Here is a 16,488-nt window from a genome sequence, read left to right on the forward strand (position 1 = left end):
TGACGTTAAGCTCACGCAAAAAAAAAAAAAAATGGGACAGAACGATCAGTTTGTTAGTCGAGCCGCTGCCGCTCAGCAAGGGCGGCCAACGGTGGAGCCGAGCAAGCAGCAGGCTAAGGTACAGCGACAGCAAAAGCGGCGGCTATGAGCTCGCAAGAAAACGAAAACACACACTGACACGCAGGCGTTCCTTCGAGAAGGTGTCAGTTGTCTGGCGCGCGGAATAAATGTTGCGCGCAAGTTAGGCGTGCTGGGGAGAACGCCTGCCAACAGCTGTTTTCTGGCGGACCCTCTCAAGAGTGGAGGGGAGCCAAGAGGCGCGCGCGGGCGAGTTCCGAATCGTGCCTCAGAGCTACTGCGATCTGTATTCTGGAGACAAGAGAGAGCGAGAGAAAGAGGGAAAGAAAAACAACACAATGAAGTCCGAAAGACGCGGGCAGACGACAAACGAAGCGCGATAAACAAGCGCGAACTATTTGCTTGCTCGCGCGTAGGAATACACACCATAGCAGACGATTCTCGCCCTGAGAAACACGCGAGCAGACGATAGAATTTTTACAAAATCTCCAGATGTGTCTCCATTTTACGTGGCGCGGCTGCTTTTGACGAATTCTTGAACTTTTGAAAAACTCGCTGTAGTCGTTGCTGAGCTCGGTTCAGAGCTCGGTGGTGTATTTTGCTACGCCTTCGCTAAAGCCGACCTTGTTTTATCCGTTTCCGTAAACTTACATTTTCCTCGCATTCTTGCCCACGTAGCATATTTAACCCGTTCTCATTACGTACTCAAGCTATCGTTACGGTACCATGAAGAGTTTTTTTTCTCGCAATTTACCTCGGCCGCAGCGCCTACGGCTTTGCAGTAAATAACGAACTAGTCCCGTTTTTTTAAAAGAACAAGCGCGAACTATATCTCAGCGCGCACGCACGCGCGCGCTCTCGGGCGGAGCGATACGTTTCGGAGCAGACGATCTCGCACCGTATAAAGCCCTGGCCCGCGGCTCCGCGCAATTCAGCGCCGGGCTCAACGGCTCCCCGCCGGTGCGAGCTAGCGCGCGGCTAGCTGGCGCCATCCGTTAGAAGCTGGGACTCGTTCGCCAAAAAAGCCCACTCGAAGGAACACACAACAGTCTCCGCTGCTGCCCAGACCTCTCTTTTTGTACTCCGGCGACAACGTTCCGCCGTGCTTTGATTTTTTGCCACCGGTGTTTCGCTGCCACGCCAGTTCGTGTTTGTATTCTTCCCCGTAAGAAACTCTGTTGCCGTTCTCTTTTGTACCCCCTTCGTCTGGCTCTATTTACGGTGCGCCCGCGAAGAGAAGACGTCGGTTCATTTGTCTACTCGTGTAAGCCAGTTTATATATCTATATAACGCTAGTCGGGTTCTTCAACCGCCTTGTCTTCTGTCTCTGCTCAACGGCCAAGCAAGCGAATAGCGTCTCATCGCCGCCGCCGCCGACTGCCAGCTGTGTTTCCTGCGACCTCTAGGCAAGCTAGCCGCTGTCGCCGGACTCCCGTGACACACTTCGTCTTTGGATGCATTCCGGTGAGTCCGTGCTCCTTCTTCTTTTTTGTTCGAAAATTTGCACGCCGTTTATCTTGGCAGCGCTCGTTCGTTATCGGTGTTTGTAAACAATCCTGTCGTGACAACAATAACCAACCCCCCTTTCCCTCCTTCGCCACCCTTGCTCGCTCGAACCTCCTCGCAACTCGCTCCATATCGGCGTTTCTGGGTGGGGGGTAATGCGGTGACCTTGAATAGTTTTTCTTCCTTCAGGTTATCGGTTTTGCCGTGCCACTGACAGATTACGTTGAATGCGAGACTGCGCGGGAATTAGGCTTACCATTTTTATTTGGGACTCACAGGGAAGTCCGCGGAGAACAACACAGCAGGGTGACTTTAACCATCGTTGGTATCGTGGCCTACTGATGACGTAGCTCACAGCCTTTATCGACGAGTGGTATTCGTAAGGTAGGCCATCGATAGTACGTTTCTTTACCGAGCCTACTATGAAACTTGCAGGACCTGAGCAACAAAAAAGAAAAGGGTTACATTAGGGATCAACTGCTTACAGCTGTTAGTGCTCGAAGCACTTGTTCCGCCATGATCGAGTTGAACGGAGCTTTACATTCTTTTGCCCCAGTTATTTCGTCAAATAGTCCCCTGTTGGGAGGGGACCTTGAAAATCGAGAGACGCGTGCTGGACGGCGCTCCTTTGTACTTTATCTCTTTTCTATCTCGGCTCGCTGACTCCAATCCTCGACCACATATAGAGTTATCGATCTAGACGTTCCTCCAATGGCAGTCGCCGGGACAAAAACAGAGCGCGGTGGGCGCCGATGCTGCTGTTCTGCCTGTGTTTGGAACGTCCGAAAATAAAGGGAGCAAACACGGGGAGGGGAGCGAAGTAGGATACGACGCCTTCGTCTTATCCCTCTCGCCCTTATCTTTCTCTCGGGATGCTCGTACGCGAGTAGATACTTCGATAGTGCGCCCTCTGCTGCCTGTGTTTTGGGAGCGTTCGAGAAAGAAGCAGACATGTGAAGGAAGAGGGCTAGATAGCACAGCGCTTTATCTTACTCATCTCGTCCTTATCTTATCTCTGCGTCTCCGAATCATTGTGTGCATGTAAATAGAATACTGTTTTGCTCTTACATCTTTCGTTCTGTGAGGTTCAAGAAATAAAAGAAAGCCCCCGCATAAAGGAGGGAAGTGATCTAGGAGAGCCCTTTATCTTTTCTATCTAACTATTTTCTTATCTTTGTGCTTCGGGATGTTCGCGTGCGAGCAGATGCTTCAATATTGTACCCTTGGAGACTGTGTTTCGGAATGTTGGAGAAAGAAGCAAATAATGAAGAAAGGGAAATAGCTAGGACAGCATCTTATCTTATCCATGTCACCCTTACTTCTGTGCCTCCGTATGCTCGTGAGCGAGCAAATAATTTAACTTGCTCTTGCGGCCTTTGTTTAGGGACGTTCGAGAAAGAAACAAATAAAGAAAAGCGTAGATGGTACTTATCTCTCTCACTCTTATCTTTGTCTCTCGCTTTTTACTGTATATTTGCCTCCTGAGATTATCATCCGATTACAGGGATACTTTGATAGAGGATTGATAAAAAGAACATCACGCGCTCATCTTGTCTATGTTTTGGATCATTAAAGAACGAACAATGAGAACTCAAACGGTGTTCCATCTTATCTATATTGTGCTAATTTTATCTTGGTCTTTATAGAAGCTTGTCTGCAAACAGAAATACATTTATTATGGCACGACAGAAAATTTAGCGTGTTCCGGGAGCCTTTATTTTTCAACTGGAGAGCAAACGACAAAAAATGAAATGGGAGGCGCTAGTCGCGCTTTATCTTCTCCATATTTTATACATCTTTCTCGAGATGCTGCTTTGTCAAACGAGAGAGTGGCTGAGAGTTGATAAAAAAGTGGCGTTGGAGCAGCTTATCTTAACCAAACAAAACTAATCAAAACAAAACACGACTTCTCTTTGTCATCAGAACAATCGCCTGCAAATCGGAGTCGTCTAATTGTGGCTTCATTGGTCAAGGTGTGCTGGTGGAGCACTAATCTGCAACTTTAGAGAACCAAGCAAACACATGAAACTTGAGACAGTTTATCTGATCTTTTTCTTAGCATACTGGCCTAATTAATAATCGTCAAACTTCCATTCAGGCTAGGTTCATTCGGCCATTCGGCCAGACATTGTTCATTCGGCCAATATGTTGTTTAACATTGAAGAACGAAAGAAGAAAAACATTAACACGTATGAAGAAGAATCCAGTCTAATCTCTATCGATAAGACCCTGACCTAGAGCAAAATAAATGTTTACCTCTCTCTCTATCGACATGCTCTTCTCCGAGAATCAAGAGACTGAATGAACTTTGTTGATTGCGTAGCTCATGTGACGGCGTGAATTGGGGAGCCGAGCGAATACGCGAAGCGCCGATACATGCTCTGATTCGGTTCTTATCTTTTTTTAGTTGTGTTTTCGAATCATGGGGCTCACTGAGGCTTCACAGCGGCGCATAGTGTGGCGCACGCTTTGATATTGGAACATTCGAAAGCCAAAACGAAAGAAAAAAAGAAGGAAAGGCGAGGGGTTGCTTAAGCTTACGTCGCTATCTGAATAATTCAAAGTTTTGGATTGACTCGCCATCTTGGATTGGTGCGTGTGGTGATATACATGTGATTCCTCAGCCGGAGGTTCCAATGTCTGGAGACGGAAGGTGAAGCCTAAAGGCAGTTAGCGCTTTTCATCTCGCTCCCGAAATTCTCAATCGATCGCCACGCGTTCAACGACGCACTACTTCGAAGGCCAACTGTCGTCCTTTTTTTTGCCTGTTATCATGATTTTTCTTACACTTAGTTGCAGTTTTCACGTTTCTTATTTTTTCTTCACACTTCATCTTTGGTTGTAGTCTTCGTTGTTGCCATTGTTAACAGGGTTGTCCCCAAATTCGTACTTGGCCAAACGTGCATGCTTTCTGTTTTGTAACGGAAACGATATGCACGGTAGGGCACTTTAGTGACGTCACTGACGTGGCAGCGTCACTAATACATCGGCACAAACACGCGAGCTTACACGAAACATCTGTAAACTCCCCGCGACAATATGTAAAAAAAAAAAAGAACACTTACTGAGGAAACTTAACATGTCCTGGAGATATCTTAAGGCTGTTGGAGTGTCACTATCGCCATCACCGCTGACGCATTTACAGGTCGTCAACCAACGTAAAAAAAAAATGGCGCCATGACGCATCGGAACGGACGTTCATATAACCGACATGCCGCCACTCAGTTCTCTCTCTTTTTTTTTTTTTAAACATTCGTTGGAGGTCTGCCTCTCCATTAAGCCATAGCTTTCAGAGCTCTCGCCCGACTTGGGACAACGTTCCGTCGAGCTGCCCCTGGGCCTCAACGCAGTCCCAGGTGTTCGGCAGCCCCTAATCGTGCGAAGGATCGGGGCTCGCTGACGACCGCGAAGGCCGCCCGAGTCAGACCGCGAGGCTCGACTTCGCGGGAACGTGTCACGTTTGTTAACGCTCGGAACGCGAGCGATCGCCTGCACCCCGGGGCCTCTTTTCCCGGCGTCCTGTCGACCGAGCCACAACGTGGCAGCCAGGGCTGCTATAAATACGCGAGAAAAACAAAACACCCTCTGCCACGGCGTCGGTGGCCCACAACGGCTCCGTGTCGGGTGTCCCGCAAGAAGGTCTTCTACACATCCCTGTAAACCCACCCCGCGAACGCAGCTTTCGAAAAACAACAACAACAAAAGACAGCGTAGTTGCTGTTGTCACGACGGCGCGTGAGAAGGACCCTGCTATTATACGCAAAAGTGCTCGTCCTTTGTCTGTTTAGCGACAGCTGCTGCTCTAACGTAAAAAAATAAAATAAAATAGAGCAGACCAGTATGTAGACTCTTCGTCGACAACTTTGTGATCTGTCGGACATCTTCTAGACATACGTCACTTATTTCGTTTGTACACTGAAACTACGTCATAGAAAGATATGCTACTCTTTCACGATAGACTTCGTTTTGAGAAAGGTTACTAGCAGAGTCTATATGGGTTGCTCAAGGGCATGCATGAGCTCATAAGTTTCGGAGGATAACTGTGATGCTGCAGAACAAAGTTTTAAGAGTTCTTTTTTTCACAGCCTGTATAAATGATCATTTATGATCCACATGGTTAAAAGGCTCCGCGACGCTAATGTTGGATTTTATATAACAACAGCTGCTGCACCTTAGTCAAGTCAAAATTAAATCAGTAACTACATTTCTTTCAGTCGTAGACTGCTTTGCCATCGACGTCTCTTAAGCATACTTTAGCGATTTTGGCTCTACAATTCGCATCGACTGTCGTACGAATAAGTCGTTAAAGCATCTCCTGTCCGTCTACTTACTCGCGGGTCAGCAGACGTAGAAAGAAAGTTGTTTTCAGAGTCCACAGACTGCTCAAGAAGGCGTGCGAGGTCTTGAGTTCGTAGCCTGTCTCTTGAGAATAAATAGACCACGGAAACACGACTTAGGTGGACTTTCCACCGACCGATTAAATTAAGTGGCGGAACAGTATAAGATCCTGGCATTGACATCACCGTAGGGAATGTCCGCGTAAACTTGGACTTCGTTGTTTTTTTTTTTGATGCGAAAGCAGTATACGTCCCATTACGCGAGAATGCGGCGTCGCAGTCGGCGGCGTGACCGACCGATGGTACCAAAAATGGCCGACGGCGCGAACAGTAAGATCACGCCAATAAAATGCCCGGATTAACGTCAACTTTCTCAGGGAGGTTCCCGTAACACAAATTAAGTTAATGTCTTCGAAAAGAAAATTTCGTAGGTTTCGGTCTTTGGTGGGAATCGAACCCTGACCTCCGGGTTGCGAGACGATCCGCGCTTCCCCCGACACCATGGCGGCTCCACGGTCCAGGTCGACTAAAGGCGTGGCCTAGTGCGCGTGTCATTGAACACGTCACGCCGCAGACATCTGCCTGACTTAAGGCGTGGCCTAGTGCCTACGTCATTGAACACGTCACGCCGCAGACATCTGCCTGACTAAAGGCGTGGTCTAGTGCGTGCGTCATTGAACACGTCGCGCTGCAGACATCTGCCTGACTAAAGGCGTGGTCTAGTGCCTGCGTCATTGGGCACGTGACGGCGCAGCCAATGGGGAGGAGGTCGCGCCTCGTCATGAGTGTGTGAAACGAGTGCATGGCCCGAGCTTTATAACTGTCAAGGAGCTGCGAGCCGAAAGCGTGGACGCGGTGAACATTACCGCCTGGCTCGTCAGTGTCCCCATTTGACTTGGTGGATCGTCGGTTCGTCAGTGTGACGTCACTAGTGTCTAAGAGGGCAAAATTCATCGCGCATAGCTACGTGATATTTTCCAAGCCGGCGCTTGATTGCGAGTACCGGCCGATCGTCACATGTTTTGACCGTAGTGCAGGCCCAATTGTGTCTCGTCAGACTGTAGATTGTCGGCCAAAGCACTGTTTCTTTTAGGCTGAAGATAAATTCTGCATGCTGTCCTCATGCTTCCTGATGTAATTTGTCGAACAGTTTTGTCAATGGGGACATGGATACCATTATTATTAATAAAAAGTATTGTTGTTATTGTTATTGCGACCCACAAAAGCTGCTAACAAATCCGCCTCTATTCCGAACGCTTAGCGGTTGTGAGACAGACTACCGATATTTCTTGTCAAGAAGGTAAAACTGTTAGTGTATAACCTTCTTCGAGAGGGCCTACGCAGTCTTCAAAGAAAAACGTTTACACATTTCCTGCAGACTGTCTCGGTGATTACTTCCGAGGGCGCTACCCTTGCAAAAGTTATAACAAAATATCCTTTGTCATCCTGTCCGACTTTTTATTGCTTTCCGTAACCATTCTGTCCAGATGCAACTGAATGTCAGGGATATATATATAGACAGCAGACGCGATCGAACGAGCTTGAGATGACGAGAGGAGAGGGAGAGGGGAGAAACATCTGGGCAGGGGCGAGGGTGGTAGTGGTGGTGGGGAGGGGGGAGCGAGGTGTGCTGCAGGGCTTCTTAGAGAAATAAGCGGCCGGCCTCGGAGAAGACAGCTGTTCGCAGCCTGCTCTGCTCTTTCAAACGCGCAACGCACGCTTTTTGGGCCTACTTGATTTCTTTATTATTTTTATGATATTTTGTTTTCTGCTAATCGTGACCCCACCTATATTGCATTTAGCCTCGCCGTGTGCGTTCTCAGAGTACGCAGAGTTGGCTATTTTGCCTTGCATTGACGCGTGTCAGCGGCAAAGGTAGCCGTTCGCTGCTGAACGCTTGCGAGGTTGTGGGTTCGTGCCCCGCCTACAGAGAGGCGTCAGAACTGTGATGCAAGAGGGGTACAAAAGAAATACTGATATGCGAAAAAGCGCAGGTTTCTGAAATTTGGCTTTATTTTCAGTTATACCAGATGGTAGAAAAAGGAGAAATCCCGCGCCACTGCACCAACTCAGAAACATCAAAACACAATAATCAATCAATCAATCAATCAATCAATCAATCAATCAATCAATCAATCAATCAATCAATCAATCAATCAATCAATCAATCAATCAATCAATCAATCAATCTGTAGTGCTCCAGCCTTGTGTTGACGTAAGTGAAGGCACACTTACACCTTCATATATCAGAAAGAAAAGAAACTCTTCGGTGTCTGTAATAATTTTAATAATTAATAGGCATTAACGCCCCAAAGTTGTACGCATATGCTGCGATTGGACGCTGCATGAAGTGCAGTGATTAAAATCAAACTGGACCTCATGGGTATTGATGAAGTGTAGTCCGCCTCTTCGAGTAACCCAGCTGATGGGACAGAATTGCGATAACTAATGCAATAGATTTTAATAAGTGTCGTTTCAATAAAATTAATAACCAGGTTTGCGTTACGTTTAGCCGACGTTGATTTTTTTTACCTTCGTTTATTTCACTAACGTCCCCTAACATAATAGGCTATCACAGGGCCTTTTTTCAGTGCTACGTAGCGAGGCCACTGCCAGTGACCGCGTTCAGATGACGTTGCCACAAACAGCTACCTATTTTCCAATCGGAGTATCCCAAAAGAAAGGCTTTTTAATTCTGAAGCGCTCGCTAGGCGGCAATGCCATCTGCGAGGGGCTGATTTGCACTTCCGGTTATTCTCTAGTGAGGTGACGTTAGTTGTCTTTCCTTCTTTCTTTCTTTCTTTCTTTCTATTCGATTTCTTATCCATTACAGAGTGCACTACAACAGACGCTTACTGCGGTAGATGCAATTCCGCGTTGTGTGCAAAACAGAACAGTCGTATGCTTATAGAGACTGCGCAAACCTCGTGAACAACTGGTATGAAGGTGCAGGTGACTTAATACAAAGTCACCTGCACTAAGTCGTCGCACTAAGTTGTATCAAGACAAGACGCGGTTCTATGCTTACGTATGTACGGCACGGGGTGTGAGAATCTTTTCGGCGGCAAGAACGCACCTCTTCGCGCGGGAACACGACCTAGAATACTAGGTTTAGAATTGCGCTACGACTTCTTCGCAAAAAGTAAGCGCGGTGCTGGCGTACCGACTCAAGATGGCGCCTTTCGTGGGCGCGCGTTCTCGCCAGTTCTCGCAACCTGACGGGCGTCGTGTTTTGTCTGTCAAGAAACGCGACATGAGTTCTTTCTTTTTTTTCGCTCTCGACACACGAACGTTTCTTGTTAACGAACATGACGTCAACCGCTGCGTGAAAGAAAGGAAAAATCGAGTTTAAGGGTGCAGAAAAATAAATAAAAAGATTAACGAAAGGAAAAGAAAATGCGAATTATTTGCCAGGAGTTTTTCACGCGAAAGTAACGAATCATCTTAGTGAGAGGAGGAAACGGGACAGCTGCTTTAGAGTGGGGACATTGGGGACGCCATAAAACGCGGCCGAAAAAGTTGGAAAAGCAAAATAAAATTCACGACGAGGTTCAACGAGAAAGTTAGCTCTGTCGCACACTTTGAACGTGGTCCTTTTGACGTGCACGCAGAAAGAAGCCTTTCCATATGGCATCGCGATGTATGATGCCATATGTTCTCGTGGGTATTTAGCGCGTATTTAGGGCATTTTGTTTCTTTATTTTTTCCTGTTGAGCCCCGTCCGTAGTTTTCGCTTTGATCTCCGTGGACGGATATACAGGGGAAAGTGTACAAAGCGAGTAAAATTTATGCCGCACCCAGGATTTAACGTAACCGCTCACAAGTCTGTTAGCTTTATTACTTTTGGAGGACGTGAAAGGCGGTTTACGATTCTTGGAGGGCTTTGCATATTGGCTTTTTGCTATTTCTGAGGCGAGTGTGAGATGTGAACTACATCAGTGGCAACGCTAGAAATACTCTGAATGCAGTTCGGAGCCCCATTTCACAGAAAGCCGGTACTTCACGATGCAACGTGCCTGTCCCTTTTTCTTTATTCGTCATTGTTTATTGGCTCACAACTTCCTCTCACTCATTTTTATTTCTGCCACACAGTTGTAGCGCCATATTTTACAAGGAATAGGTACCGTCTCACCTTGCAATAATACGAGTTTTTTTTTTGTTTTGCGATTACGACGTTGAAATAAACGATGGGCATCGTTTCTCATTACACACGTGGAGTTCCGTTATATAGCACCGTCGGAATTGAGCTCTCGAGCGCGGCTGCTGGCAGCTCGCGCAGCTGGATTCAATCACAGAGCCGCTGCCAGAGTCCCAATAAGAGGCCGGCTAACAGCATACGACGCGTAGCCCCACGCGAGCAGACGAAACCGCATAGTAGCAGACGGCACAACAGGGAGAGCGCCGCGCAGCAAAAGAAAAGGGCAGCAGCAGACGACGCGTGGGCGGAAGCACGCGGTGGCCGACAGGGGCCGCTGCGAGCTGCCCAGCAGAGAGAGTGAGAGAGAGAAAGAGAGAGAGAGATAATGAGAGAGTAAAACAGAGACAGGTGAGCAAGAAGGGAACGAGAGGAAGCTGAGGATGAAGAAGAAGAAGACAACGGGCGCGATTGATGCGCAGAGGAGAAAAAGGAACAGGGCCGAGGAGGGTGTTCGTCCTTCCCTCTTTCTGTGCTTCCGAATGGCGGTTCCCCCCCGAAAACTAGGGCAAATCGATGCGCGGCTCGCTGTGGAACAAGGTCGCATGGAGGTCAGGCCGCACAGCGCCTGAGCCACCGCTCTCCGCCGCCCGCGCACTGTGTACTGTCAACATTGTTCCAATCAGCGCGCCCACCGTTCACCGCTATTCTGGTGACGTCAGCAAAAGGAAGGCGCCGGTCGCGCGCGCGCTTCGGCGGGTTTGAAGCACCGCCGCGCAATCGGGGAGCGCGCTTTTGCCTTCGGTTGATCTTTTAACTTCGATTAGTCTGCAGTACCGGTAGACATACAAAATTTTATTCAGACCATCTGTAGAAAACACTTGGCCCCCTCAGCCGTCAAATAATTCCGCCCATTGGAAACTTAGTTCCAACGCATTTCTTGCGTCGTCAGAATGATGTAAAGCTTACGGCTGCGGGCTGGTGCACATTTCGCACTTCCTGCAAAAAAAAATGTGTCGGCTTTGAGAGGTGTTCATTCACTTCGACCAAGTTAGGTTTAACTGATCTGCATGAAATGAATCAAATTTTGCGGTCGAAGTGGAAAATTGCAGCAATTTTCGTACGTGAACCCTTTGGACCTTGTCACACGACGGGGTTCAGTGGCTCTCGGCATCAGGCTCTCGCAAATTGCACAGCAGGTTTTTCACGTTTTGCTTGCACTCGTACTGTTTGAAGTGCTAGCGGGTTTCTTTCACAATCCAGGAGCCCTGGATTGTGAAAACATTGCCGATAAAGATTTTCCAGACGTCTTACCCTCGGAAAGAGAGAGAGATAACATAACACAAGAGAGAGAAAGAGAGAGAGAGAGAGAGAGAGAGAGAGAGAGAGAGAGAGAGAGAGAGAGAGAGAGAGAGATAAACGGGATGGGAAAGGCAGGGAGGTTAACGGGATAAGACTCTGGTTTGCTACCCAACGATTATCAAGGGTACAACGCGCCCTATCCAATAGAATATGAAATAACCTTTTCTGCGAAGCGACAGGTTCTGACAGATCAAACCCTGCCCTTTTACTATTCACTTTTATTTTCCCTCCCTTAGTATGTAGTGCATAGGCCGTGTAAAAATAGGCCTGTTCTATAGCACTTTGGTTCCACAGAAGGCGTAAAATTGGATGAGAAGCGAGCTGAAAATGCGAACGACGAAGTCGCCAACGCGAAGGGGGGACGCTGGAGTTTTACATTTCGACGCGCGATGTAATTCGCGCGCAGGCTGCAGATTACGAAACAAGCTGCCGGCGCGCGAGCTGTCATGGCCAGTGTCTAACTCGATTTGGCAGCATACAGATGTCGGCGTTCGCTCCACATTAGTTCACATCGTTTCGTATTTCTTTAATACGTGCAACGATCCCACCGGGGCAACACATAAAGATAATGGTTGCACTCGACGTGCGCCGGAAGTGTGAAATGTGACGTCACTAAGATGTGGCGGCGCTTCTGTACAACGGCGAGGCTAGGACGCCTCGATGCGCGCGCTGTAGCGGGAACCACATGGAGCGTATCACACGCGTACATTTTCGGCGTCGCCCTGCGTCGGCGCGTAAATTTATCGACGGGCAGTTTTTACGCTTTCATTTACTTTTGTTTTTTTTATGCCTTTAACGGCCGTGATATTTTATATGGCAGTAGGATATGAACAAATCAGTACAATACTAAAATATGTGCCAATAAAAAGCCCCCTCCCTGCAGAGAAATAAGAAACAAACAAACAGCAACAATGCTATTGACAAAGCGACAACTTACACAGGACACAGCACTGTGTTCTGTTCTCACTCTGTTTTTCTTTGCCACAATAAGTCGCCAACTAGCTCTCGTAGGCACCTTTCTGCGAAAAAGAGCACCGTTACAATGAATCAATAAATGCAGCTGGCAGCATCTGCAGCAAAAAACTAAACGGAAAGTGAACGTTCACGCTCTACGCTGTATCTGGGTTCAGCGCTAACCAAATGGAGCACGTTTTGGTGGGGATTACACTGCGATCGCCGCAGAGTGTATAAAGAGGCCGTGCGGACGCGGGGTGCCTGCGCGCCAGAAATACGCGTGAAATACGCTCCATGTGGTTGCCGCATCGTATTATGCGGACAAGCATAATTTGATCCGCTGCACGACTGGCATGCACGCGATTGGGGCGCAGTCATTTGCACGCACCCACCTCATACAGGCTCGAAGACGTGTGGCAGGGGTTAAAACACAAATAATAAGCCATAATATAGGCGAACAATAACGGGATCAAGTGCCCGAGACTGTCTGCGTGTACTTAACAAGGATCCAATACGGACGACGTAAGTGCGTGGTGAGAAAGGCTCCCCAAGCGAAGGTGCTATGAGGATCCAAATGCAAATTGTTTGTGTGTTCGTGCAAATATTTATCTCCGCCATTGTCATTGAAGCTAATGTTCCCCTAGATTCGGCACAGTTAGAGAGGAGTCTACTCTAGAATCAGCTTTGGCGAATACCTTCGGGCATACCGTCGTTTTGTTTGAGAATTGCTGCGATGATTGTATTCGATGCGACAGACTGCGAAAGCGAAGGAGAAACAAAGCCTCACCGTGTATACGATGCATTTGCCTGTATGCATCTGTGCGTCTTTGCGCGTGTACGTGTGTGCGTGCGGTGCCTTTGCCGGGACAGCGTGCTGTACGTCGTCAGCTATAACAAGCAGGAGCACTGGAACATTGATAAAGAAAACAGGTGTAGCCGACAATATAGTTGAGGTTCAACAGGAAGGAGTGGAGCCGGGCAGAGCAGGTAATTTAGTTACTTAAACATTACAATACGCCGAATGTTCGCCGAGAGAAGAAAAGCGAAGTCGAGGACGGTCGAAATTTGGGTGGCGTGACGAGATTAGGAAATATGCATGCAAAGCAGTCCGTGAAATAGACGAAATATAGGCTGATGTTGATTATGACGGTGATGATGGGGACGATGCAATTTTACACCGTTTCGCAGCGGTTGCTCGATCTAGTTTGGCTAGTTGGGGAGACAAAAGGGTTGTAAGGTGACAGAGACGGACAGACAGGCGCCCTCCTTGTCTGTGCTCTTCCTCTAATAGATCTACGTTTGTTTACAAACACGCCGCTCGTATGCCTTGAAGAAGTCAACGCGCTAGTGAAGGCTTCCTATGAATGCTAAGGGGTGCTGGCAGCGATGCAACTTTCTTTTTTTTCGCTAAACTTCAAGGTCTGGTAGATGTATATGCAGAAGGTAAACATTTTCGCGAGAATTCCTATAACTCAGCACCACGTGGAGGAATGCGAGAGGAACCACAGCAGCGGAGGTCGTTCTTGTCGCATTCGCGGCACGCAGAACACGTTTCGCGATGTGAAACTGCGGTGACGGAAAAAAAAAAAGATCACTCTGCTTTTGCATGCGGTAGGAGACGTGAGGAAAAAATGAAAATTGGGCAACGCTGACAGGTCCAAGGCTTTCGTTACATGTAGGCATTGGCGGAAAGTTTGGCGTAGCTATCGCGTAATGCGTACAAGAAGGAAGTAGCGGGTGAAGAACATGCATCACATGTTAGCAGCGCTGGGGCAGGATTGAGCTCTCCGTTGAGATCGCTTTCGTTAGCCTCCTTCCAAAATTTGCTCATAATTCGTACTCGGTCATAAGCTTTCCTCTCCAGATTGTCATCACCATAATCATCATTATCGTGGCAGCTTAAAAAGGAAGCCGAAAGCTCAAAGGACATGATGCTATGCGTGGGCTCGATGTGTTGTAGTGCGGAATTCCAGAGTGGTGACGTAATGAGTGACTGTACTGCGATTTCGTGACTGTTTGTCCCGGGCACGTATCTGTCTATCCGAGGACAACCTTTTCTTAAAAGTGTGTTCCTCCCTCATTATCCCCGGAGGGCTATGCTCTTTATCGGGGGCCTGGTCAGAGGACACGGCGAATAGGTTGGAATAAACAAAACAAAAATCACCGACAATTACGATACTCCCTAATGCAAAATTTGAGCGCGTCTCTATACATGTTTTCATTTCGCAGTATATTGGCTGGCGCGGACAATCTGTCTCGTGGGGCACGTTGCAAACGGAGTGAAGTGTGATGCGACTGCCTCGCTAATTGGGAGATCACGAGAGGGTGACGCGTGGGCGCGATTCACAGTAGCCGCCGCAGACGGACATTCGCTCATGGAATGCTTTGTTTCGATATAGACGACGCGCACTACTCTGACGCCATCTCGCAGCTATCGTCGCCGCATAGCCCGTCTTGCGCGGCACTGCGCTTTTCTCCTCGCTTTCGCCATACCCTCCTCCTCCGCTATCCACCTCACGGTCTCTTCGATATCGTCGTCTTTCATCTCTCAATGTGCTCCGCGTTCGCTCGGTCGAGGGACAACGCCGACGCCGACGCGGGAACAGGCGCCTCAGATTTGCGCTAAAAGAAGAACATGGCGACAATTCGGCTGCACGCCATTGCTCCACACGAATTCAGCCATATGCCGTGGCGACGTCAACACACGTCGTTGTTAGACCACAAGCGTGAGTTAAATTGCAAGAGGGGACCGTAGTTTTTATTTTGGTTACAATTCTGGCTTATTACTGTCAAATCCTCATCGTTGAGCTTTGCCTTTTGCTTCACGTTCACTTGAACCGAACTCGCACTTGGCCTTGCTGCATCGTGATGGCAAGCGTAGCGATAGACAGCGTAGCAGGTTACGAGTCTCTACTAACAGGCTGTGCCTCTTTCGTAGCACAGCGTTCTTATGGCGATCAATAAAATTTTTGGAAGGAGGTCCTATACGCAAACGCCCATATTTATCTCACTTGCTACTCACCTGCCAGAGTACAAGTCAATATAAATACTGTTTCCAATCAGTCGACCGTGCCACACTTAGCCATACCAATATTGAACGTCAGCTTTAAAGGGGCGTTGAGCTATGTCGTCGATAAGATGCGGTTAATGGAGGGGTGGGTGGTCAGCTTCGGGTGCAGTCCGCCGAGCGGCGCCTGTGCTGCGGTCGCCACTCGAGCCTTTGTATTGTCCGCGGCTCGAAGCCGAATGCGGTAAAAGCCGCCGAATGGGCTGATGAAGCGAATAGGCTGAATCAGAGAAGTGCTGACTAAACGGCGTACTTGGTGTAAGCTTTCAGGCATTCTTACATACGTGGCGCGAGACGTAATGAAGCCAGCAGCGTCGTACCACAAGCAACGCGCACGCGTGGTGTAGAGTTGCGGTGTCACGTGATCGTCTCGAAAACGATCCACTGGGCTGCTTAGGACAAACAAAGGCACCGCTGGGGGCAACAGAGATTACCAAATCCGACACTCACTCGTCCAGCACTCTCGGAAGGAAGCGGTCGAGGTTGACCGTGAAATGTATCGCCTCTTTTTATTTCCTTACTCGGTCGCTAAAAAAATTGTACACACGTGCTCAACATTTTACTTCCGTGTGTAGAGATGGCTTCAAGGCCAGAAAGTTCGAAGGTTGTGTTCGTTGCTAAAGCTCTGGAAAATGGCTGCTCCATTCCCAAAGGCGTGAATATCGTTTCACTTAATGTACGCTAATGTGTAAAGGAAAAATTTTCACCGTAATTAGTGACGTATTCTTTGTATCAGCGGGTCGGTACGTCGGGGCAGGACAACAAGGTCTGCCATCGCTCGGGGGGATTGGGGCTGAGGAGGGGGGGGGGGGGGTAGGGTTGGTGGGCGGTTCTTAAGTTTAGTGCACTCTGCAAGGATGTGTGCTAGAGTGCCTTCCGATCGTCTGCAAAACGGGCATGAAGTGTCATGCTCTGCTGGGAACATCTTGTGCAAGAGCATGGGATGCGCTAGCGACCCCGCTTGCGCGTGTCGCACGACCGTTTGCTGCCTTCGGCTGAGTTGCGGATGCGGACGGGGAAGCCTACATCTGCCGCCTGTGTACATTTGG

General features: G+C 48.4%; 1 protein-coding gene across 1 annotated transcript in view; it reads left to right on the forward strand.

Annotated features, from left to right (window-relative positions):
* The first annotated feature begins 986 nt into the window (after positions 1–986).
* Positions 987–16,488, forward strand: part of LOC126529250 (protein Tob1-like) — a 30,532-nt gene continuing 15,030 nt past the window's right edge. The window contains exon 1 of the mRNA XM_050176855.2: positions 987–1,542. Within this exon, the coding sequence (XP_050032812.1) occupies positions 1,533–1,542 (10 nt within the window). The 5' untranslated portion in view covers positions 987–1,532. The remainder of the gene's footprint in view (positions 1,543–16,488) is intronic.

Source organism: Dermacentor andersoni, chromosome 8 (assembly GCF_023375885.2).
Source record: "Dermacentor andersoni chromosome 8, qqDerAnde1_hic_scaffold, whole genome shotgun sequence".
Classification (NCBI taxonomy): Eukaryota; Metazoa; Arthropoda; class Arachnida; order Ixodida; family Ixodidae; genus Dermacentor; species Dermacentor andersoni.